General features: G+C 46.9%; 1 protein-coding gene across 9 annotated transcripts in view; it reads left to right on the top strand.

Annotated features, from left to right (window-relative positions):
• The first annotated feature begins 5,782 nt into the window (after positions 1 to 5,782).
• SUN1 (Sad1 and UNC84 domain containing 1) overlaps positions 5,783 to 26,550 on the top strand; it is a 58,522-nt gene continuing 37,754 nt past the window's right edge. For 5 of the 9 annotated variants that reach the window (XM_044295295.1, XM_044295302.1, XM_044295298.1 and 2 more), the window contains exons 1-3: positions 9,171 to 9,336; positions 15,656 to 15,752; positions 25,874 to 26,071. In XM_044295295.1, coding sequence (XP_044151230.1) covers positions 15,676 to 15,752; positions 25,874 to 26,071 — 275 coding nt within the window. In that variant the 5' untranslated portion in view covers positions 9,171 to 9,336; positions 15,656 to 15,675. Of the gene's footprint in view, positions 5,933 to 9,170; positions 9,337 to 9,603; positions 9,626 to 11,020; positions 11,095 to 15,655; positions 15,753 to 25,873; positions 26,072 to 26,550 lie in introns of those variants that run through there. The other 4 variants (XM_044295300.1, XM_044295299.1, XM_044295301.1 and 1 more) reach the window with 4 other exon arrangements.

Here is a 26,550-nt window from a genome sequence, read left to right as displayed (position 1 = left end):
GGGATTGAGGGTCAAACGCTCCAGAGTATTCCCCATAAACGAAAATATTAAGGAGATGGATGAATGGGCCCATCCAGAAAAGAAGCTGGGTATATCCAAAGAATTCAGAAATCGCCTTGCATTTGACCCTTCAGACTCAAAATTTTTTGACGAAGTCCCTAGAATCGATGTACAGGTGGCCAAGGTCAACAAGAGAACCTCACTTCCATTTGAGGATTCCTGTCAGCTAAAGGACACGATGGAAAGAAAGGCCGACAGCTTATTAAAAAGGTCCTGGGAGGTGGCTATGTTTAGTGTTAAGACAAACCTAGCCGCTACTTCAGTCGCTAGGTCTATGTACCTATGGCTGAATGAATTAGAGGATCATCTAAGCAGCAAGACGCCTAGGGAACAGATATTAGATTCCATTCCCTTGCTAAAATCTGCTACAGGTTTCCTTGCGGACGCCTCTGCAGAGACAATTAGATTTTCGGCAAAGGATGCAGCCTTGTCCAACGCAGCCCGGAGGGCACTTTGGATGAAATCTTGGTCAGGAGACATCCCTTCCAAGATGAAATTGTGTTCCATAGCCTTCTCGGGCGAATACGTGTTCGGCCCTGTACTGGACACGATCCTTGAGAAGGCTACTGATAAAAAGAGGGGTTTCCCTGAGGATAGGATCCCTAAAAAGAAACCTTCCTTTCGTGGTCAAAATACCCAAAGCAGTTCCTTTCGTGGTAAAGGTAAAACCGGACGTTGGAGTTACCCCAAAGGGGGGAGAGGTAGAGGGTTCTTGCTTAATCCCCAAAACAAGGGCGGTGAGAAACTGTGACGCCAGGATAGGGGGAAGACTATCCCTACATTTTGCTCAGTGGCAACAGACTTCTCCAAGCCTCTGGGTGCAAAATCTGGTCAAGTTTGGATACAAAATAGAACTATCTTCCCCCCCTCCGAACGTATTTCTAATTTCTCACCACCCTTCTCCTTTTCAGTACAGCCAGATCTGGAAGGAGGTCCAAAATCTTCTGGACCTAGGAGTAGTAATTCCAGTTCCCGAACTTCAACGGGGGCGGGGGTTCTACTCCAGCCTTTTCTTGGTAAAAAAGCCGGGGGGCGCCTTCCGCATGATCATAAATCTAAAGAGGCTAAACAAATTTGTGATCTACAAAAGATTCAAGATGGAATCTTTAAATTCTACCATCCCCTTAATCCAAAAGGATGCGTCCCTCTGTACAATCGACCTGAAGGACGCATACTATCATGTTCCCATTCACTCCCAGTCTCAGAGGTTCCTGCGCTTTGCAGTAAGGGATCACGAGGGGTCTGTTCACCACTTCCAGTTCGTGGCTCTCCCCTTCGGGCTGGCCTCAGCCCCAAGGATTTTCACGAAACTGGTGGTAGAGATGGTCGCCTCCCTGAGACCTCAGGGGGTGACGGTTGTCCCTTATCTAGACGACTTTCTACTTATTTCAAACACGGTAGGTCAGTCTATAGCAGATCGAGAAATCTTCTGCTCCCTTCTGACATATTTAGGTTGGGTGATAAACCTAAAGAAGTCCTCCCTAGTTCCGAATACCAGGGTAAAATTCCTAGGGGTTTTGCTGGATTCGGAAAAACAAACATTCCTTCCGGCAGAAAGAATCCAGAACCTACAGTCATCAATCAGAGCCTTCCTGAGACGTCGCTCCTTCTCGTTCAGAGAAACGATGAGCCTTTTAGGTCAGATGACAGCCTGCATTGTAGCGGTCCCATGGTGCCAAGCCCATTACAGAGCCCTTCAGTCCTGGCTTTTAAGGAAATGGGACAAAAATCTGACCTCGTTGGACAAAAAGATCCTGATCCCGGGCCACGTAAAATCTTCAGTCCGGTGGTGGCTTCACACAAAAAATTTAGAAAAGGGCATGGTCTGGTTCAAGACCCCAGCAGTACATATTCAGACCGATGCCAGCCTAAAAGGATGGGGCGCAAAAATTTACTCCGATCTGTACCAGGGAGACTGGCCTCCAAGGATTGCAGCCCAGTCCTCCAACTACAGGGAGCTCAGGGCAGTTTGGGAGACAATACGAACAGCCGCTCCAAAACTACAAAACCAACATATAAAGGTCTATTCAGACAATATAACGACCGTGTCCTACCTCAAGCATCAGGGGGGCACACGATCTCAGAAGCTGGAATGTCTATCCAGGAAAATCTTCCTTTGGGGAGAAAAAAACGTAAAATCAATATCGGCAGTTCATTTAAAGGGAAGCCTAAACTGTGCAGCAGACTTCCTCAGCAGGACTACCATAGACCAGGGAGAATGGGCCTTAAACGTCGAGATCTTCAGTTTGATTGTCCAGAGATGGGGTCTTCCAGTAATAGACCTATTCGCCACAAGGACAAACGCAAAGGTATCAACCTTTTGCTCCCTAAACCCAAGGGACGGGCCCCTAGCGATCGACGCCTTCTCCCTGCACTGGGACTGGGTCCTTGCATATGCCTTCCCTCCATTCCCATTAATCCCAAGGGTTCTCCAGAAGATCATCAGGGACAGAGCCAGAGTAATCCTGGTCACCCCATACTGGCCCAAGAGGAGCTGGTTCTCGATCCTAACCAAACTCTCTCCACAGGAAGCATTTATTCTCCCAAGGAGAAAGGATATCCTGATCCAGGGGCCGGTTCTCCATCCCCATCCGGAAATCTTCAGCCTTTCGGCCTGGATCCTGAGTCCAACCTCCTAAGGCAGAGAGGTCTCTCTGAGGGTGTTATATCTACCTTAAAGGCCAGCAGAAAGAAGGTGACTAACTCCATTTATTTCAAGATCTGGAAAAGATTCTGCACCTGGTCGGGCGACGAAGCCCCAGATCAAACCAGACCAAATATACAGAGGATTCTGGATTTCCTTCAGAAGGGACTAGAGTTAGGGTTAAGTCCTTCTACCCTGAGAGTCCAGGTCTCAGCACTTAGCGCCTACTTCGATTCCGAATTGGCCAGCCATAGATGGATCCAAAGATTCCTAAGGTCTGCAGCCAGACTAAGACCGTCACTCAGATCAAGGATGCCTACCTGGGACTTAAACATCGTCCTTAGAGGACTCACAGGTCCACCGTATGAACCCATGGACGCAAGTTCCCTGAAGAATCTTTCTCATAAGGTGGCTTTTCTTATAGCCATAACATCAGCAAAAAGACTGAGTGAGATCCAAGCATTGTCAATAAGACAACCATATCTCAGGGTACAGGAGGACCGTATCACCTTGAGGCTAGATCCTACGTTTTTGCCAAAGGTAGTAACAGACTTCCATAGGAGCCAGGAGATCATTCTGCCCTCCTTCTGTGTAGATCCTAAAAATTCTGGTGAGGAACGTTTCCATACGCTAGACGTCAGACAAGCAGTACTAAAATACCTAGAGGTCACTAAGGACCTGAGGAAGGTGGACAACTTATTAGTGCTCTTCGGTGGTAAAAATAAAGGGAAGACAGCTTCCAGATCTACCATTGCCCGTTGGGTAAGACAGACTATTACAGACTGCTACAAGATCGAAGGCATCAGTTGTCCAGAGGTCATTTGGGCTCACTCCACAAGAGCGGTATCTGCCTCTTTCGCTGAAAGGGCAGGAGCTTCCTTAAATCAAATATGCCAGGCTGCTACCTGGTCAAATGTTAACACCTTCATTAAACATTATAGGCTCGACTTATCCAGGTCCTCCGACCTCGCATTTGGTCGCAAGGTCCTTCAGGCCGTTGCCCCACCCTAGGTCATATATAATCTGTTACGTCTCTCTGGGCCGTCATGGTGGTGAAGTGGAAAGCCGGAATTAGACTTACCGGTAATTCATTTTCCACGAATCCACCATGACGGCATGATATCCCGCCCTAAAAAAAAAAAAAAAAAAAACTTGGTATGAGGTAATACCAAAAAAAAAAAAAAAAAAAAAAAACACAACACTTTGAGTTGTCTCACTTGTAAACTGGTGATTGTAGCACTATAATCTGGAACTCACTGGTGAATGGTGGTGGGAGGGGTCCTTTTAAACCTATCTCTGTTCCTGCCCTTACAGAGGTCAGGGGTCAATCTCTGGGCCGTCATGGTGGATTCGTGGAAAATGAATTACCGGTAAGTCTAATTCCGGCTTTAATTTTTAAAATATTTTTTTTTTTTCTCCGTCTATAAAATACAAAAGTAGTAGTTAGTTGTTAAAAATGTGAGTCTGTAAAAATTTGCTTAGCTCATATAGTAAACTTCTTAATGCGGAAGTATGGTGGTACACTGCGTCACTCCGTTTCTCTTGGTTGGAAGCTGATTACCCAGCTGCAATGGGGGGGACATCATGTGACCGCTGGAGCCAGTCACTGGCCTCTGCTTCGCACCGGACAAGTACAGTGATTGGCTGCAGTGATCATGTGGTATAGAGATTGTCAGTGCTGCAGCCAAGAGTGTAATGTCAGCAGTGGGGAGGGTTAGAGTGGCAGGGGTGGAAAATGGGAGTATAATAACTTGACGTCTTCCTATGTCTTATCACTGTGTAAAATGCTGCTGATTTTTACCTTTATAGAAATCCATTGTGGAAAATTTGCAGCATTTCGGGCATCTGTGGACGTACCTTAAAGGGGTATTCCGATAGGTACCAGTTATCCCCTACAATGACCAGAGCAGCCGGTCACAGACGCGCGCGGCCGCTCCATTCGTTTCCATGGGAGGTACGGAGAAGGTGAGCGCTGTACTCGGTTGTCTCCAGAGCTCCCATAGAAATGAATGGAATGGCTGCGCACATCTGTGACCGGCTGCTCCAATCGTTTTAGGAAAGCAGCAAGGGGCTACGGGGGGGCCCCCATTCTCATGATCGGTGGGTGTCCCAGTGGTAGGGCACCCACCGGACCTAATAGTTATCCCCTATCCCTTGTATACCTTCCGGAATACCCCTTTAAAGATACCTCCACACGATGCTGATTACACGCGTGTTTTTTTGTTTTTTTTTTTGTGTTAAGTAAACCGCAGCGTAATGCAGTACCAGGAAAAGTCTATAGGAATACACAATTCTCATGTACAGTTTGCAGATTTTATCTGCGCGGAAACTGACGTGCCGTGCGGATTTTCAAATCTGCCGTGTGTCATTTGCGGATTTCACCCTTTTCATATAAAGGGTAAGATCTGTGGCAAAATTGAATCACATCTGCACCAAAAAACGCAATAAGAAAATCGTGGGAGTTTTTTTTTCAGTTTGGGAGCAGAAATTCAGATATCCGTACGAATCATCTGCATGTTTATCCACACCCGTGTGCAGGTGCCCGGAGGTCTGCATGTGCTTCTGTACAGGCTGCTGGGCGTGTGCCCGCAGATCATTGGCAGTAACGTCTGTTCAGCTGTGTCTTGCTCATGGGTGAATGGCACATCTACCTGGTTACGCAGTATTTCATCCTCTCAGGTTAAAGGGGTTCTCCGGGCTCTCCTATATTGATGACCTATCCTCAGGATAGGTCATCAATATCAGATCGGCGGGGGCGTCTAACACCCCGCACCCCCACAGATCAGCTGTATGAGGAGACTGTGCATGCGCCGTCTCCCTTATCTCTTCCTGCTGCTGCTGTGTTTACGGCAATTTGGCGGCAAGCAGGAAGAGCGGATTGGCGGGGGTGCCAGACCCCTGCCGATCTGGTATTTGGATAGGTCATCAATATAGAAGAGCCCAGAGATCCCCTTTAATCATTCAGGACTCTAGGAAAGCTAGGTGACCATGTTGGCTGTCCCGCAGCTTTCCCACAAACCAGTATGATTTAGAAATGTCTGTTCAGTGTGGCCGCTGCTGGGGCTCTGTGTACGTTCCCGTCTGTCAGGGGTTGATTTCTCAATGTGTTTCTGTTATCTCTTCCTCTGCTCTTGGCGCCTCTTGAAGGCCTCCAGTGACCGCTTATTTGCAGCCCAGCATGCCTCCGTAGCAAAGGTTTTCCTCCACTTCTCCTGACGTCCACGGAAAGTAAGAAACAGCCTTTTCTGCATTATTTTCACTGCTGTTCCTGGTCTGATTCGTACCTGGGCGACCTCGTTATGGGTTCTGGCCGTCGTTCCCGTCTTGCAGGTTTTTTTTCGGATTCTCTGCTTTCCGCGTTCGCTGCAGTGCACTGATGAGTAATTAACTATTCCTATAAAATAGCTTTGAGTGTGACGTAGATTGTCAGCTCCTCTGACGATGTGATGGAATATCTTGAATATATGGAAACACCTGCAAGGTCTGTGTCTTGGGTCAATGGGGTTTGGCTACATGCACACGAACGTTGTTTGTTTCCATGTCCGTTAGTTTTTTTTTTTTTGTTTTTTGCGGATAGGATGCGGACCCATTCATTTCCATGGGTCCGCAAAAAACACGGACAGCGCACGTGTGCTGTCCGCATCAGTATGTCTGTTCCGTAGCCCCCCCCCCCCCCCCCCCCCCCCAAAAAAATAGTGCATGTCCTATATTTTTCTAGTTTGCGGACAAGGATAGGCATTATTACAGTGGATCCGCAAAAAAAAATTAAAAATGGATGCCATATGGACCGCAAAACACATACGGGTCGTGTGCATATAGCTTTTCTTGCCTCATTATGCAAGTCCAGTATAGGTTTTAGAAAATTCTTAGCTGAATTTTGGACCAGTCGTGAATGCACTCAGTGCTGTTGGGCCCTTAAAGGGTTTGTCTCGCTTCAGCAAATGGCATTTATCATGTAGTCAATACAAGGCACTTCCTAATGTATTGCGATACTGCATGTTGCCTCCTTTGCTGGCTGGATTTATCTTTCCATCACATTATACACGGCTCATATCCAGGGGTTATGACCACTGCTGCAGCGCAGATACGAGGAGGCCAAGACAGGAGCTGCTGCGCATGCGTGCCTATGTGCGATCCCACAAGAGGTGTGCAAGCACGACCACCGCTGCTGGATTGTAGGGTGGTCGTAACCCCTAGAAGTGAGCCGTGTATAATGTAATGGAAAAATGAATCCTGCCAGCAAAGGAGGCAATATGGATAATCTCAATACATTAGTAAGCGCCTTGTATTAACGTTATCTACATGATAAATGCCATTTGCTGCAGTGAGACGGCCCCTTTCAAAATTCAGCCGCCCCAAGGGTTGTCGGCTACGGCTATGTTGACAGTGTGGAAAATAGACGTTGGAAATATCCTTTGTACGTTTTTGTCAGAATCTACCACTGACCTTTTTGGATTTTATTTTTTTTGTTGCAGCTCTGCACACGGATTTGGCCCCATTGAACGGAACTAATCCATAAGGGGCCGCTCACTATGGAAGCGAAAAACGTGCTGTGATCTGCTGCAGACACTTCTATGTGAACATACCCTAATGGGGCTTATGGACAGGGGTCGCCTTTATGAAACATAAGGGTTTATGCACATGACAGTTTTGCGTTCCGGAAAAAAATGACATCTGTGTTTTTTTTTGTTTTTTTTTTTTTGCGGATTCATTGTAATAATGCCAACCCTTGTCCGCAAAATGAACAAAAATAGGATATGTTTTTTCTTTTTGCAGCCTGTATGTCCGTTCCACAAAAAAAGATAGAACATGTCCTATCCTTGTCCGTTCTGCTGACAAGGATAGGCATTGTTACAATGGATCCCCAAAAAGACTGATGCAATACAGTCGTCATCCCTATTTTTTTTGCAGACTGCAAAATACATACATTTGTGTGCATGAGTCCTTAGGGTGTTTTCACACTTAGTTGTGTGTTTATTTTTTGTAGTATGTGGAGAATTATGAAATTGTCATCCACTTTGCTGCTACTGTACAATGCTGAGGATTTGCCACACAAAAAGTGCAGCTAACCGGCCACGTGTGGACCCCCGCCGCAAATTCTGTGCCTTTTGGCTGCAGATCCCATCCTTGCATTGGAAAGGGTGAAATCTGCACAAAGAATTGACATGCTGCCGATTTTAATATTCGCGTGGTAGGTCAATTTTCTCAAGGAGCAAAAAGCAAAGTGTACAGGGGACTTGTGAAGTGTCGTACACCCTGCTGCTGCAGGAAAACAAAGGGGTTAATCGCAACATGTGCAGGTAATCCAAAAGGGGTTATTCTGTGGCTGGATAATAAAATATTGGATTGAGAGGTCCAAGCACCGGGACCCCCAGGAATGAGTCCCCTCTCTAAGGGTACTTTCACACTAGCCTTGTTAGAATCCGGCAGGCAGTTCCATTGCCTGAACTGCCTGCCGGATCCGGAAATCCGTATGCAAACGGATATCGTCTTATTCATTGAAATACTTGTTCCGTCTTTACGGTATTAAATTTTTTCAAAGCTAGAAAGAACTGCGCATGCGCAGACCGGAAATCCGAATGCGGCATTTTCCGGAACACTTGGGATTAATACATTTCAATGGAAATTAAGTGCGGTAGTGTTCTGGAATTTTGGCCGGAAAAAATACAGCTCAAGCTGCTTTCCATTCAGAATGCATTGAGAGAAAACGGAAGTTTTTTTTTTTTTTTTTCCTGGTATTGAGACCCTTTACCGGATTTCAATACCGGAAAAGAATAACGCTAAAAAGAGTATCGTGCGCCTGTTGGTCCACCGCTCCATTTCTTTTTGTGCATCCGTAGAATGACCGTATGGTGCTGCACGAAAAATTGTCCGGTTACATTTATGGTGGGGTTTATATTGGATAAAAAAAAAAAAACCCTGGGGATAAAAATAACATTACTTAAATTTACACAATTACAAAATATTACAGGCAAGAACATAAAATATGTAAATACAAAATGTCACAGGTAAGAACATAAAATGATGGATCAATAAATGCAAAATATTACGGATAAAACAATCACGGGTAAAACCTAAAAATATTATGTAAATATAAATAAATACAAAATATTACAGGTAAAGACATAAAATGATGCATTATATAAATAAGAACATAAAATTATAAATAAGTCAATGCAAAATTTTACAGAAAACAATTACAGGTAAGGACATAAAATGAGAAATATTACAGCGGAGAATGTAAACTATGTTGCTAGGAGCACCATCTTGCCCTGCAGTATCTTTGCAGCAGTAATCCACGTGGTGTCTGAAGGTATAAATCCTGCACACCTCTCTGCCCTCCGTGCGTGTTCTGCAGGGCATGGAAGGGGTTAACCCGATCTCCTGGGCTGCCTCCTTCCCCAGTCCTCCAATGGTTTTGAAGCTGAGGCTGAGACGGACAGCTGAGCCCGTGGAGGGGGGCGTTCACAACCAGGCTGATCCTTCAGGCTTTTGTTGAGGCAGGGAAGCCATTTTGGGATCTTGCAGCAGTGTGGAATAGCAAACACTGTCAACTTCCAAACTTCCCCAGCCCGGAGACGAGAGGACCTAAGGATATGACACCCGGCGGCGTCAGGAGCGGGGAGACCTAGGTTTGCTGCTTGTGCGCTTTCTGCTTGCCATTCACTGCTGCGCTCGTCCTGCCCATTCCTTCAGATGGAGCCCGGCAAGTTCTGACTAGTTGGACGGGCGCTCGGGGTGGCTATGCTGCTTGAAAGCTTCAGTGCATCTGCAAAAAGAGGCCCGAGACGGAGCACGTCCAGGGTCTTGGCCGGCCGTAGCCTTACGTATCCAGGAGCGGAGGGCGGACATGTGCAGGCTGTTATCGTGCGTATCCAGACGCCGTCTGCTGACAGTTGGCATAAATGTGTGTGTATAGAGGTACGGAACGGACTGGTGTATAGGGTAGGACATGCAGACCCCGGGAGATTGTCTACAGGCAAGGGACTGTTGGGGAGAGCGCAGGTGTGGACTGCTAGGTGTCCCACAGGGTTTTGTAAATGGATCAAGGGTCGACGCTGGCACCTGCACAGGAGTGCTGCCCTATTTTGGACTATGTATATTTATATGCATATTTTTTACGGGGTTTTGTTTTCTGCAGTTTTTGTAAATATGATATCGAATTATTATTTATTTTTTTATTATATATAACGATCTCGTTTTTCCGTGAAAGATGCAGAAGAGTCCCACCAGCTGCCGGGCGATACTTTTACCTACTTGAGTATTTTATGCTCATGCCAGATTTTAATACTTTTTGTCAATGTCAAAAACCAGTTGCGATCTGCGCTATGCCTACGGTGCCGACGAGTGGCCCACACTTTACCACTGACCCTTTTCACACATGGCCCCCTATTCTTATTAAAAGCTAATTCATTTAGGGAAAAAAAAATATAACAGTCGCAAAGGAAACCAGCGCAGCATATCCTTCGCTGATTACTTTGGAAGCGTATTTTCTGTCGGGTTGACCACCGTCCCTCATCGTGTGTTGCGTATAACCTGCCCATGCACTATATGCAGGGGGGGGACAGAAACTTGTAAAAACTTTTTAGGATTGGCTCGTGTGACTAAAAGCCTATCACGGGGGTTTTGCAAAAGTTGCATTATGCAAACTTGTGAAACAGCCATAAGGTGTATATTTTATTTTTGTCTCCCAATCCCACAAGGAGCCTTATTAATCGGGGAGCAGTGATTGAATGCGGTGCTTTAATCTGTGGGAACGTAAATCAAAGGAAATATCTGCGCACAGTCGCATGTGATTGTGGACACACCTGCTGGAGCGCCCACGCTGCTGCTGCTGTTCTACAGGTGTGTCTGGGATTTTTTCGAGGGTTAACACAGTACCAGGCGGAAAGGACAGTTGTGTCCCCTGCCCCGTATAATGAGGTCCTTGTGCACTGAACATGTGTCCCTATACAGCTCTGTACGCGGTGCAGGCAGACGTCATTGCACTTGGAATTGTCGTGGACATCTGTGCCCTCTGGGAGCAGAGGGTCCCTGTGTTCACCAAGCGCCCCCCCCCCCCCCTTGCTGTAAACAGTTGCTGTCAGGCTTCTTCTGCAAACCCCCCCTTCCCGTTAACCATTTCAGTGTTGCTTGGCCACACTGTTTACTGGTCAGTGTTCACTGGCGTGATTCTTGGAGGGTTGCCATTCAGTGCGGAATCGGAGACTCGCCTCTCCAGGCTATGGAAAGACTGCGTATCCTTGCCCTTCACCGCGGTGGGTCGTGTGATCTGTGTCACCACACGTAGTAATGGCTTCCGGGGCAGTGGGGGGGCCTGGCCTTGTTTACAAATCTAAATTCATGTGTAGCGAAGGAAACGCGCACAGGCGTGTAGCTGCCATGTGGAGGTGTGTGTGTGTGTGTGTGTGTGTGTGTGTGTGTGTGTGCGCGCGCATGTGTTTTAGTGGAGCTTTTAGCATAGGTTTGACCGAGCGCGCACGCATCTGGATTCGTGGCTGTTGGGAATACGAGGGTGGCGAAGGGTATTTTGGGCGTATTGTCGGATGAAAATGCATCCGTTTTTGATGGCGAAAATGAGCCGGAATGGGATTGACCGTCTGCATTGTACACACCAGGATTATAAGTGATGGATCGTGTATTTTGGCCTTGGACCTAGGCTCAGTTCACACAGCTAAAACTGCGATGGAAAAATCCGTAGCCGATAAATAGCTGTTTTTGGTGGCAGTTCTCTAATTTGAGGTTTTATAGCATTTTGTAATAGAAGGTGCTGATTTTTGTTATGGAAATGCTACGGTTTTGCAGCCGAATTTACCCCCTGTATTGCAATGGGTGAAATTCGAGGGAAGAAATTGGCATACATAAATTCGCGTAAAAGGAGATTTTTAAGAAATATGACCCCCCCACGATGCGTAGAAAAATCTGCATCGTAAAATTGACCTGCTGTGCAGATCTGAAATCTGTAGCATGTGATTTTTATATTGCGGATCTTCACCGATGGACAGGGTGAAATCCGTAGCCATTTCTGCAGTAAAAACCGCATACAATTCTTGTGTTTTTTTTCTGCGTCCACAGCTGACGCTTCTGCAGTATTTTGTGTCCCTTGTGGACATATCCGAAGACTCCAAAGCGGCATTCATACTCCATGAATCTGTGTTATGGAACCCATATACACCCCATGTGCTGTTGTATGATGCCCCAAAGGGGGTGGGATTCCTCTGTAATACGTCCTGCAGTGGAATAGTCCAAATTTTTTTGCACGTCCGATTTTGTATGAATACATGAGAAAAAGGAACTTTCTTATGAAATTGGCCCCACAGCGAGGCCTATGGTTGCAAGCAGTATCTATTGGGGGTGTGTTTTTTGGTATATGCTACATTTGTAGATTCTGTAAGAAAGTTAGTGGTTGTCTCGTCATAGACAAGGGGGGCATATCGCTAGGATATGCCCCCATTGTCTTAATAGGTGCTGGTCCCAGCGGGAACGGAGCCCCGCAAGGTGGTGGCTGGAGGACTCCAGTCTGGCCACCACCAAGTCGGCTCCCCATAGAAGTGAATGGGAGCGTACCGCGCATGAACGGCCACCGCTCCCATTCACTTCTATGGGCTCGACGGGAAAAAAACTGAGCCAGTGCACAGCTTTTTTAGCCAGCCCTTTAGAAAATGAATGGAGGGCAGCTGCGCATGCGCAGTGCGCCCTCCTTCACTTTCGGGGCTCTGTTCTCTATATAGGGGCAGGTACCAGCAGTGGGACCCTCACCTATAAGACAATGGGGGCATATCCTAACTATGCCCCCATTGTCTATGATGAGACTACCCCTTTAACAGGTCAGGAGACTGGAGCTCCACTGAGCGCAGTGACCTCTTCCTACAGCTGATCAGTGGGGGTGCTGCATGTCGGACCCCTGCTAATATGATATTGATGGCCTATCCTGAGATTAGAGAGCCATTAATCTAGCCTGGCACTGACAAAGTCCTGGCCAAGGGTCTAAAGGACTTGTTAATCATTACACTCCTCACCTCTGAGGACGTCAGAAATGCGTTGTGTAGATGCCTTGAGCGGCTTGTACAGTTAGCGATGGTGCTGTATAGCGGGGCGATTGATCACGATCAGCAGATACTATTGTTGATCCCTTCCTTCACAGCAGCCGGTTAGGCATCAGGCACACGACCTAGTTTTTCACCGGCGTGCTATTTGCACTTTTCTTGACAATTTTGCAGTTTTTTTTGCAAATCCATTTTGCCATTCTGCAAATTATCGAAACGTGTCCTATTCCTGTCCATATTGTGGGAGAGAATAGACGTTTCTATGGATTTGGAACGAGAAGATTGTAAGTTTTCTGTGTTTTGCGGATCCATTATTTTCAGACCGAAATACGGACATAGACCAGGTGCATGAATCCTTAGCAGTACGTTTTTAAGTAGAGATCGACTGGTATTGATTTGAGCCGATAATCTGAATTTTTCAGGCCGATAGCTGATAATTTATACCGATATTTTATATCTCATAATATATTAGTTGGTAGTCACTGAGGTGGTGGAAATTTTGCATTTGGCACTAGTATATTATAAATTAATAAAGCCCTTAGTTGGTAGTCCGGCGTCTCGCTCCCCTGTCTTCTCCGGCCCGCGCTGCATGGTCACCTGACAGCGCGCAGCGTCGGGTCATAGTGTGACGCTGTATGGGTTCAGGACAGTGCAGCGCGGGCCCCATCAAAGAAGACCAGGGAGGGTGTATATCAGAAGCGCGTACTGCGCTGCTTCCCTGCTCCCAGCACCCGATGCATACTAGTGCGCTAGTATTTGCTTTATACGCATTATCGGTATAGCGGCAGGGTTAGATGTCGATAATGTACAAAATCCTGAATATCGGTTCCTCTGATAATCGGCCGATCCCTAATTTTAAGTTTGTTCGCATCCATAATAATGCACTCGGAGAGGTGCATACGACTTCTACAGAGGCATATGGAGGGTCTATAGGAGACAAATCCCATACCGCTGTGCTATACAGGCGCTGTGACCTGCTTCTGCCCCGTGTATGGCTCCCTACTCCCACAAGGAATCCCATCCCGTTGGCCAGAATGACTTTGCTATATTGGATGCTGTATATTTAGACAAGAACAACTGTCACGTTATTATTCCTCCTTCATATTTACATGGACTCCAGACAAGCCAGGGTAGATGAGCCTAGTGTGACCCCTGTGCGGCTCTACTGCTGCCTGTGCATGATGTGTCCCCTGTAGCTGACGGCTCTGGATTCACACGGGACGTTTAGATCTACAAAATATTCACGTTCTGAGTTGTGTGTTTTTTTTTTTTTGTTTTTTTTTTTCTTTTTTTTTTTTTTTTTTTCTTTTGAAAGTGTCTGTTTGTGCGGCTCTAGGAGACGACTCGCTGATGACTCAGGCTGGGTGTGTTCCATGTGTGCCTTGGGGAGATGGGCCGTCGGCTCTTCTGCCTCGTACTCCAGCTACTCGTGACCTTCCTCCCAGCAGTCTGTAGTCCTGATTTTTGTTTTTGGAAATTTGGCAGAAAATAGATTTGTGTATTTGTAGGACGACAAGGAATCGGCTCGCGTAGTCTACTGCTCTTCTCTTAGCCTATTTGCAGAATGCACTGTTGCTTTCAAGTCCAGCAATGCTTTGGACATACTAAAATAAATGTGGAGGGTATTAAATTTGGCATCAACGATTATATAACATTACACATTTCATTTCACCGTAACACTTGTATTGAGATATACTGTAGTATCCCCTGCTTATGGAGAGCGCCTAATTGGCGTGAGGAGTCTTATAGGCCCTCTGGAATTCTGGGAAGAGGGTATGCAAATGAGCTCTTGGCAAGCCCTGCCTCTAATGCCACCGGATGTAAGGTAGCTATTAGCGATGAGCGAAGCCATTTCCGAAGTCGCTCAAAACTTCAGATTAATAACTTCGGTAATTGATTTTTAAAGTGGTAAAGCACTTTGAAACCGAACTCTGGTTTGGTTCCGACTGGAACCTCAGAACCGAAGCTGAGTTCAGTTTCAAGTTTTAAAAATCAATTACTGAAGTTATTCGAAAGTCACGCGCGACTTCGCGCATAATTAATTTCCAATCATCGGAGCCAATACATTTTAATACTGTACAGAGAAGGATCTCCATAAAGTATTAGGCCTCATGCACACGGCCGTTGTTTTGGTCCGTATCCGAGCCACAGTTTTAGCGGTTCGGATGCGCACCCATTCACTTCAATGGGGCCGCAAAAGATGCGGACAGCACTGTGTGGTGTCTGCATCCGTTGCTCCGTTCCGTGGCCCCGCAAAAAAAATATAACATGTCCTATTCTTGTCCGCGCTTTGCGGACAAGAATAGGCAGTTATATTAAAGGCTGTCTGTGTCGTTTCCGCAAATTGCAAAACACGCAACGGTTGTGTGCATGTAGCCTTAATCTGAAGTTTTGAGCGAATCGACTGCAGATGTAGCATCCAAAGCTCTCTGCGCTCATCACTAGTAGCTATCCTATAAGTCAATGTTCAACATTTTAAGCAGGCCTTGAGACATAACTTGGATATAACTAAGCCAACACATCATCTGCAGGCAGCTGATTAGGAGCTTTCCATAAGGAGATGTAGTATCCTGCTCTGCACTGATGAGGGGCAGTCGCACCGAAACTGCTGTCTGCAGATGAGGGGCTGGCTTAGTAAATATCCAAGTCATGCGCCAAGGCCTGTTTAAAAGGTTGAACATTGACTTATAGGATAACTGCTGTACATCTGGTGGCCTTAGAGGCTATTACTCTCTTCCCATAACATTTCTAAGACGCGGTCATTCATACGACATGCATCTGCCGCATCCGCACCGCTCTGCACACCTGTCCGTGTCCTGGGATTGTTTATGGCCAGCTTATTGCTACGTATGTGATATAACGCTGTATTGTTGGGTTTTCTCTTTTGCCCTTTTACCTACCACAGCATGATCTGAAACCTTGAGAATGGATTATTCCCATCTTCACACGTACGCTCCTCCCCAGTGTCTTCCTGAAAACACTGGGTACACCTATTCTCTAAGGTGAGACTTTGCTTGACACTACCGCATGATGTTATTCCATGATCTTAATGCCGAGAGTGACATCTGTCGCCCTGTGCGTAGAGAGAGGGTGCCGGGATTAGACAGTCCAGACAGCGCGCATAAGCCGTGCTATAATTGTCTGTGCGCTGGAAAAGGTGAAACCCCCGGCATTGACAACCGCTGGTGCCGGGAGATGTGATGCCGCGGTGGAGATGGCGAGGTCAGACGGCTACTTTATGAACTCTGCAGAACCTGCAATACTTAAAGGGGTATTCCGGTTATCAAGTTATTTCCTTTCCACAGGATAAAGGATAACGGTTAGATCAGTGGGGGTCCAACCTTTGGGAACCCCACCAATTGGGAGAATGGGGGCCCTGTACCCCTTGCAACCCCCCCCTGAATTGAACAGTGTGGCAGCTACTTTCATTTAGAGTTCTGGAGATGGCAGAGTACAGCGCTCCGCCACCTCCCAAATTCCCATACAAATGAATGGAGTGGCTGCGCGCATGTATGACTGTCCGCTCTGTTTATTGCAGGGGATAGGAGGCCCCTGTTTTTATGACTGGTGGGGGTCCCAGCTGTACGACCCCCACTGATCTAATCTTGTGGAAACTTAATCTAACCGGAATACCCCTTTAAAGCGCATGTCCCTTCTCAATACTGATTGCATATTGCTATGATATGCTGCAAATGTGAGGTGCGGGTTCCACCTCCAGGACTTGATCCCATCTCCAGAAGAGGGCCTTCAAAGTGAATGCAAGCGCACCAGGCGTGCGGAGCTGCCGGACAGCTGCCCTCCATCATTTTTAGGTGTCTGCTGAAAATAGCCGAGCACTGGCTCGGTTATTTCTACCGGTCCCATAGAAATGAATGGGAGCAGTGGCAGTGCAAGCAGAGTTTGCTCCTATTCACTACTATGGGGAGAGCGCTTGGCAGTGGCCGGGCCCGGGGAAACCCGGGAGCCTCCAGCCTCCACCTTCCCCCACTTCATTCTCCAGAGGTGGGACTCGCGCCTATGAGACAATGGGGGCATATCCTAGCGATATTCATAGCTAAATTCTGATCACACTGATAGGAATCCGGCTTCATGGAGTGTTTATGAGCTGTCAGGAGTTGAGAGAAGAACTGCACATCCAGCTGTCAGAGCAGCTCCCTGACATATTTACTGTAAAACAGTCGGATACACTGAGGGCTGCAGGACACGAACTGTTAGAGGCGGCCAGAATAAAACTGACATGTCGTAATTGTATTCCGGCCGCCTCTCGGCATGTTTGCCGTGCTGCTGCAGGAACTCCCGCCCGCCCCCATCGTAGTCAATGAGGGCGGAGCGGTAGTCCAGGGGCACATGTGCACTAGCAGCAGCACGGATCCGACAGGTTGTTCACCTGTTGGAGTTCCTTGCCGCTAGTGTGAAAGTAGCCTTACTCTACAAATAATGTGTAGCCCAAAATGAGTAAAATGCAATGATGACAAAATTGCCCCTGAAGGTGTTCATGGCCCGTACGCTTCACCTGTCCGATAGATTTTGGTTCAAATCATTTTTTTTTTTTTTTTTTTTTTTTTTTTTTAAAAAGCTTTAGGAGGCAATTGCACAACTGTATGTGATTTCAGGTTGGGAAACGCGGATCCACAAAATACAGACGATCATCTTGCATTTTTTTTTTTTTTGGTGGACCCGTTGACTTTAATAGGGGTGTGAACCCATGGCCACATATAGGACACGTTCAATCACTTTGCAAAACAGACATACGGATCTGGAAACCAGCGGTGTGCTTTCCGCGTAATGTGTGTGCCCACCTTCACTTTTTTTTTTTTTTTTTTTTTTTTTAATATAGCCTGTAACGCAGTCGATCCTCACCGTTGCGAGCGATTGCCTCCCTGTTTGATATATTTGTTTAATGTAAGGCCGGTGTAAAGGAGGGGACGCTGCTGATCCAATAGAATTGTGATCCGAAATGCGCTGTGCTGATGCGTGTGCTGTTTTTACACGTTCCCCGCTGAATACATTGTGGGCCCTGGCTGTGTCCTGGCAGCGGCAGTGTCTCTCTTCAGCGGATGAGTCAGATGTTTAGCATTTTGGCCTTGGACGCTGTGTAGAACCCCACCCGGTGATAGTATGCAGGCAGGACTGACGTGCTCACCATGTGCGGTATTTGTGGTAAAGGTTTCCTAATGGTTGTGTTCGTCTCTGTTTTGACAGATTGTAAACTTTTCTTTTTACGTTAAAAAAAAAAAAAAAAAAAAAAAAGTTTTCCCTCCAATTTACTTAGTTTTCTATCCCTTTCTTTAGGCTTAGGGGGTCATTTATCAAGCTGGTGCAAAGTAGAACTGGCTTAGTTGCCCATGGCAACCAATCAGATTCCTCCTTTCATTTTGGAAAATGAGGTGTAATCTGATTGGTTGCTATGGGCAACTAAACCAGTTCTTCTTTGCACCAGTTTGATAGATGACCCCCTTAGTTCTTGGGTAAGGAGAAGCTATGCTAAAGACCAAATGCTTGTCACAGCTGAAGTTCTGCTGCAGTTGCACCCAGTGTAGGCAATCCTCTGAGATGATACATCAGCACAATGTATATTTCTTGGCAGCTTAGGGTATGTTCACATGGCAGTGTCCGTTCAGCATGTGCAGCATACCGCCGACCGGTATATTTGTCTTGGCTGTTTTCCCTTGTCACATTTCAAAGCTTGTTAAGGCTTCTTGTACACTGGCGTTTTTTTGGCTTTCTGTTTGTGAGATCCGTTCAGGGCTCTCACACGCGGTCCAAAATGGATCAGTTTTGCCCTAATGCATCAGTTTGGCTCCGTTCCGTCTCCATTCCGCTTTGGAGGTGGACACCAAAACACTGCTTGCTTATCTGAACGAATCCGTCTGTGCAGATCCATGACGGATCCGCACCAAACGCGAGTGTCAATCGCCGCTCCCTGTCATTGCACCCACTAATTACAAAGAAATGTGCTTCGTGACAAAGTAATTTGTCACAAAGGAAATATTTTTTTTTTTTTAAATTTCAGCAAAGTAGCCGAATCGAATTTTTTAATACTTCGCTCATCTCCATCTGTGACCATCTCAGCTTCTAATTGTAGATACAGCAGGTTGCAGTTGAAGGATGGAACGGAACGTGTGCGACCACCGCAGCAAGGTGGACAGAGAAATAAGGAAAAGAACCAACAGCAGGTGGTGCTGTACATGCGGTCTTCCTTTTCTGTCTAGCAGTTCTGACCCCACAGCCCCTACCTGACGCCTGTTTGACCTAGGCCACATGAGCAGGAACGTTTGTTTCAGTGTCCGTTTCGGTATTTTATTTTATTTTTGCGGATAGGATGGGACCCATTCATTTCAATGGGTCCGCATCAGTATGTCCGTTCCGTAGCCCTGCAACAAAAATAGAACTTGTCCTATTCTTGTCCGTTTTAGGCATTGTTGAAATGGATCCGCAAAAAAAGATGACGGCGCTATTTTATTTATTTTTTTCCTATCAGTGTTGCATTCTGCTTAAAAAAAATAAAATAAAAAATGCCCACACATTCATGGAAGTTTTAACAAATTGCAGTTAATTTAAAAAATAAATCGTGTGAGGGATGGGGCATGCTTCAGCAGACAGTTCATACTGGAACAGGAGAACACAGTTGTGACTACAGGACTACTACTGTGCGGGCGTCCGGTACTCATTAACCCTTGTGTTTCAGAAGAAGGTGAAGAGCTTTGTTTCCTGTTTAGTCTATGGAGATTCCTGCGCAGTCAGATTACAGTTCACCCTCCTAAACAGAAGTCCTGTGGTCAGAGGGTTGAATAGGAGCTTCTGCAGGTTTATCGCTCCTGGTCATGTCAGTCGGGAGAAGGAATGGGCCAGAGCTGTGGTGCACCGAGCAGCTCGGCCCGCCCTTGGTGCACTTAATTTATTTTTATTTTTTACCAGACTGCAGCAGCGATCCTAGCATCTAAAGATATAATTATAGCATAGGAAGAGAGCCGTGCCTGGCATTGCAGGCAGTTAAAAACCTTAAAGGGAATTTGTCACCAAGAGAGAGCTTATTAAAGGGGATAAGTGTCTGGGCGACAGGGGTTTGACCGCTGGGGCCCCTGCCAGTCATGACAATGGGATAGCTGGAGTACAAGTGCTCAGCAGTCTCCAGGAGCCCCATAGAGCAGAATGGAGTGACGGCGCATTTACATGTCTGCCACTCAATGCAAACAAGGGGACATGGGCTCCGGTTCTTGTGATCGGCGGGGGCCCCTGCCAGTCAGACACTGTTCCAGTATCTTGCTATTAAGGGAGGAGTTGTTGTATGTGACAACCCCTTTAAACCTGGCACAATGCCTGGTAGGGCTGCCCTTGCCACCCTAATCTGTTTCAGCATTGAGAGACATAGGGCCAGATTTATCATTAGCTGAAGTCAAAATAATAGCGTGAAGGTCGCAAATTTTTGCGCAATTGCTAAAACTGCGCAAAAACTTGACTTTTATTGGCTCTGCGCTATGCTCGCCAGTTTTCTGAAAGTGTAGGCGTGTTTTCTTATGTAAATGAATCTCTAGACAGATTTACTATTGCGACGATTTAAAAAGTCGCAAAAAACTGCGCAAGTTCACTCCAGTGAGGACCATGCTTATCTTGTGCGACTTTTTCGTAATGACGTGCGACTTTTGTAAAGCCGCTTACTGAAGGACAAACTGCTACCGTCAAACCACATTTATCGCAGTATTAAAGGACCATTAATAAATCTGACTTGGCCAAAAGTGACTTTGGACATATGTAAAAGTGGAGTAAGATGTAAATGGAATGATAAATCTGGCCAATAATCTTAATTTAATTATGCAAATGAGGCCTAGCTCCTCCTCATTCTCCAGCGCTAGACCCTCCCTGTAATCTCGCGCCTGCAGCCTACGGCGCACCCTGAGTGCATACATAGTAGTCTTCTCTATGTCTGGGCCAGGACCATGAAATCTCCTGCACATGCGTGGAGTGGGTGGGCGATTATATGGCACAGGATTACAGGGCCAGGCGGGAGTTGCTTCTGATCCCTGTTTCTGCCAATGAAGTGGGTGGGGGAAGGTCTAGGGTCGCAAAGTGTTGGAGCGAAGGTGCACTTTAGGCCTGATTTGCACAATTTAAGAGGTTACAGAAAAATGTAATGCCGCATTAGATTTGGGTGAAGAGGACTCTTAATCAGCTGGGGCAGTCCCACCTGGCATTGTGCCTGGTTTAATACTCCTACCCCTGGTCATTGATGCTCTTTAGGGTTCATTTCAGATGGCTGTACGCAAAAATGCATGCCGTATTTTTGCGTACAGCATACAGCCATCTGAAATGAACCCTAAAGAGCATCAATGACCAGGGGTAGGAGTAATAAACCAGGCACAATGCCAGGTGGGACTGCCCCAGCTGATTAAGAGCCCTCTTCACCCAAATCTAATGCGGCATTACATTTTTCAGTAACCTTTTAAATTGTGCAAATCAGGCCTAAAGTGCACCTTCTCTCAGTCATTTTTTCCAGATCAGTAGGTATCTGACTCCTAACACCCTTGCTGATCAGCTGTCTGAAGAGGGGGTGGCCTTGTGCGCTACAAGGGAGACGGCGAGCAGATAAACAGTGAAAACTCTGCAGCGCTCGTATGGACACACCTATCAGCGCCCGCGTGGTGTCCTTGCATCGGCCGCACAGAACTTATTGCGCGTGCGCCAGCTTCCCTCGACCCGGAAAGGTAGAGCGGAGTGGCGCGACTTGGCGGGCGCAGGAGCAGCTCGAGCGAAGCTGGCGCATGCGCAATAAGTTCTGTGAGGCCGATGCCAGGACACCGCGCAGGCGCTGACATGTGTATCCAGGGCGCATGCGCGGCATTACGGGTGCAAAAACCGATAAGTAATGTGCATCAGGCTTAAACCTGTCAAGGTTTCATCATTGATTTACATCTTTTACATAGGCATAAGTGATTGTCAGCTCTTGTTAACAAGGAAGGTCCTGCTGCCCATTTTGTGGGACAGCCGGACCATAATAGAACAGTGCTATCCTTGTCCATGATGCGGACAATAATGGGACATTTTTCTATATTTTTTTTTTTGCGGGCCCCTTGAAGTGACTGGTTCCTCAGCCGGCAATCTGTATCCCAGTGCGAGACTGGCGTTCGTTACCACAGCCCTGCAACAAGACCCCTCTTGAGCGATAATCCTGCAGACACGACCTCACGCTGCCAGCTTGTTTCTCTTCTGAGCTTTTCGGCAGCTGACTGGCCCTGTGCATCTGCCACATGTTGCTAAAAGACACGTGCCTGTTGGCTGATGTGAATGACTCTTGTTTGGTCGAGAGGATCTGTATAATTAGTCCATTGATGGAGAAGTCTTGGGGATATCTTAGCCAAGTCTCAAGTGTTCATAAGGATGCGCTGTGGTTCTCGGGATTCCAGCTTGAGTGGCCGTGCGCGGTTTTCACCCTGCAGATCTCTTACTGACAGGTCCATGTAATGGAGTGCAGGTGTGGCCGGGTCACACCACATAGACATGTATGTGTGCTGTATCATGGCTCCATGTAATCCAGCTATGTACATGACAACATACTGATTTACACCCTCCCGCCGGCTCTAAGGGTGCACCATGGTTACATCGCATTATCGAGCTGCTTCTCGATTGCCGTGGTTTCAAGATGCAAGTACAGGCGCCGCCCTACAATTAGCGGTCAGCGTGAGATGTAATAACATCCTAAATGAACGAAAGCGGTCACTAAGGTGTCAGTGGTGGGGTTAGTCGTACCCCATTTACATGCAGTGGAAGAAATCTGCGCAGAATAATGAATGTGCAGAAGAGTTAAACATCCAAGGAACCGACACCATTACCATGGATTTCACGTAATGCAGACTAGCTTCATTGACTTCAGTTGGGCTGACCCACATGCAGATCTGTTGGCACGGTCGCAGCAGTATCTCTTAAAGGGCTTCTGTCACCCCACTAAACTCTGCTAATTACCTGTCTACCAGCAAGTAGGACGTCTACTTGCTGGTAGCAGCCGCAGAAAACCGCCCCCTCCTCCTGTTGATTGACACGGCCAGCCGCAATCTCCTCCTCCGGCCGGCCCTGTCAGCATTTAAAAAATCGCGTGCCTGTGTTGATTCGGCGCAGGCGCTCTGAGACAAGGGGGCTCGCCTCCTCAGCATTCCCTCAGTGCCCCTGCGCAGATGACTTCTATTCTTTCGGTGATGTCATCGGCGTGTTTGTGCTGCCATGTCGCTCTGTGGCCTTATTGCTCACCTGGCGAGCACCATCTCTTGTACTGCGCGTGCGCCGAACTCGGTAGCAATCGCGCTGCTGTGAGACTTCAGGGCCAGGCGTGAAGAAGTCTACACTCCTGGCCCTGTCAGCCGAAGAGGTGGGGGGTGACATGTAGCGTGTGCGTTACAACGGCAACTCCCTTGTAGAACCCAGGGACTCATTTACAGTTTTCAGGTTCCGGTTTTCCCTGCAATAAGGCCACAGAGCGACATAATAGCAAGAACGTTGGATTCAGGTGTAAAGGGCTCATTGGACATGTAAGGGTACGTTCACATCTACGTTGACTATAATGGGGTCCAGTGGTGGTCCAGCCGCCTTCTGGCATAAATGCTGGCTTCCGGCCCGACCAAAAACATTGCATGCAACATTTTTTGCCTGGCCTGCACTTCTGCCAAATCGGGTATGCTGCTGATGTGAACGTACCCCAAGCTGATTTTAACAGGATGGGTTTGATGACTGGTTCCCTTTTTAAAAGTGGATAATGGATACTAGGCAGGTGGCTCACTCAGGTTTATCACGATCGGTGCACAGGTTCAAAGAAACACCCCTAGTTCTGATTGATATATGATTATGGAATAGAACCGGCACTCAGAACATTGGGAATTCACGTGGGACCGAGATGTATGGTTAAAATATTTTATTACACAGTGTACCCTGTGAACACTGGGTTAAAAATACTTATAAAATATGACAATAAAAACATCTGTTCGAACACACTGCCCATGTAATTCTCTATGCCAAGGAAAGCTGCATCCGTATCTTCCCCAATGGGTCTGACTCGTTGGATCACAGCCGTCTGTGGCAAAGTGAATCCCTTTTTAAAAGGATTAATGCTGTTAAGAGAGAAGAAAAAAATAAATGGGCTGTGTCTAGTATGACATCCCGGACCCGTTCATGTGAATGGGACTGAACCGTCTGCAACACAGGCCACGGACCAGAGCGGATCGGTTTCTGGAAGAAAGCAGCAGTTTGCATAGGAACCTTTTAGGTATACAGGAACTTTCTTGGACACTGCTGCCTACGGGGAGCCAGGCTGAAGTTTCCTGGAAACTCCACCTAATGTTGTTTTCATCCTTTTTTGATTACTTTTTTTTTATAAATTGGTGGTTGCGTAGTATTGCAGTTTGTTGATGTACAAGTCCTAAAGACGAAAAGAGGAATTTATCTTCCACTTTGATAGTTTCTGGCTTTAAAATAAAAATGGTCACAAACCCTGGGTTTACAACTTTTTGAACTCCAGTTTCTACTCCACCCTAGTCACTTTCTAAAAAAAAGGGTGGGGTGCAAGTTCTCTGACAGAAATGATGACTAAGGGTACTTTCACACGTGTTTTTCTTTTCAGGCACTGAGTTCCGGGCTCAATACCGGAAAAGAACTGATCCGTTTTATCCACATGCATTCTGAATGAAGAGAAATCCGATCACGATGTCTTCAGTTCAGTTTTTTTGACTGATCAGGACGGAGATAATGCTGCAGCATGCTACGGTTTTATCTCCGGCCCAAAAAACTGTACACTTGCCTAAATGCCGGATCTGTTTTGTTTTTTTTTCTTCATAGGAATGTATTTAGTGCCAGATCCGACATTCAAAATACCGGAATACTGAAAAAAAAAGACGGATCCAAAAAAAAAAAAAAAATCCGGCATTTCAATGCATTTGTAATCCTAATCAGGATCCTGATCAGTCTTACAAATGCCATCAGTTGGTATATGTTTTGACCGATCCGGCAGGCAGTTCCGGCGACAGAACTGCCTGCCGGATCACTCTGCCGCAAGTGTGAAAGTATCCTAAAATGTACGCCAGCAAAGGCCTGGCATAGGTTTTGGTTTAAAGAGGACCTTTCACCTGGATATCCTTAATCTAATTATTATCCTACCTTATAGTGCGGCCCCCACTGATGTCTTGGCATTTTTTTTTATTTTTATTTTTTTTTTGGTCCGCTGTGGTCCCCGTATCTTTTGGCGCCTTATATGCTAATGAGGCGACTCGGTTATACTAGGCAAGAATCGCAGCTCCTTCTCCCGCGAGAACTTGCGCTCCTTCTCCCGCGCGCTTCCCGTTGCAGGTGAATGGGTCCGCGATCCGCTGCGGCTGCCCCACGGACTGTTGCATTGCAGCACGACCGCGGTGTGCACATGTTTGTGTGTAGGGGGCCTAAGAGCGGGGCTCTCTGGGTGCGCTCGCAGCCAGGGAGAAGATAACCGCACCCAGGAGAAAAAAGTCCACGCAGAGTCGACTCATTAGCATACGGGGACCACAGCGGACGAACGGGGGGTTCTTTAGAGAAAAAGTGTCAAGACATCAGTGGGGGCCGCACTGTAAGGTAGGATAATTGGATATCCAGGTGAAAGGTCCTCTTTAAGCGTACGGACTGGCGGAGGATGTGCTTTAATTTATGATGCGGCATGCACTTCGTCATAACGCATCCTGCAGCAGCACAGGGAACCCCACTGGTTAATACCTTTTAATTACGTTAATGATGTAACTACAGTGTAAGACTTCTGTCAGCTCCCTTTTATCTTTCAAAATGTTACCTTACGTAGTCTTGCAGCCCAGGTCCACCATGCCTGGTTGTCATGAGTAGTCAGCGCTTGTACAGGAGCACGTCTGATGCATCAGGAGTACAAGTCGGCACGTCTTGGGTGCCAGGGCAGCTTGCCGCCCACCTATGCCTCAGATCCCATTAACCTGGAGCGGAAACCACTCAATTGGCATAGATCCGGGTAAGAAAAGGGAGTTGACTGCAGATGGGGTTCAGTTTAAGGGGTATTCCCATTTCTTGACTTTTTTTCCCCAGCTGCAACCCTTTAAGTTATTTTCTGAAGGCAGGTCCATGAAGAGTAACGCTCACTTCTCTCTTGCAGCTCCAGTTATTCCACTGCTGCGCTGGACTTTGAGAACTTGCATAAATTGGATCCTGTCTTTGGCTCCCCGAGAATGTCGCGGCGTAGCCTACGTTTGTCGAACACGACCGCCAACTTTTCTGATGATCTCCTCAACAGCAGTGTCGCCTCCAACGTCTCCTTCGCTGGAAGTGTTGCTCATGATATGTCGATTAACAGGTAAGATGGTTTCAGTATAAGGAGTAGAACCCATTTTACCTTTTTTAAAAAGCTGTTTTTGTTTTTTTATCCAAAGCCTTAAAGGGATTGTAAAAGAATGGCATGGTTTATGGCACCACCCCCAATTGTGCCAGACCTGCAAAGGGAAGATGACTTGCCTGCTTCCCGGCGCTGGCTCCGCACTCCTCCTACGGGACTGCAATGCTCCTCTAGGATACATCCATGTCAACATCCAATCATTGGTCGCTGCGGACACCGGATACCCTTGTCATGTGACTATTTGTCATGACGTAAGGGGAGACTGACACCGCCGCAGCCAGTGATTTGGATATGGCGATGTCATATCTGATGTTGACCTTGATGGAGCTCAAAGGAGCGGTGGGCCAGCATCGGGAAGCAGGTAAGTCGTTTTCCCTTTGCAGGTCTGGCAGAATGGGGAGGTTTGCCAAACACCACCCTCTTTCTTGCACAATCTTTTC

This window comes from Bufo gargarizans, chromosome 5, assembly GCF_014858855.1.
Source record: "Bufo gargarizans isolate SCDJY-AF-19 chromosome 5, ASM1485885v1, whole genome shotgun sequence".
In the NCBI taxonomy this organism is placed as follows: Eukaryota; Metazoa; Chordata; class Amphibia; order Anura; family Bufonidae; genus Bufo; species Bufo gargarizans.
Note: the sequence above shows the minus strand (reverse complement) of the source record. Positions and strands in the feature narration are given on the sequence as shown.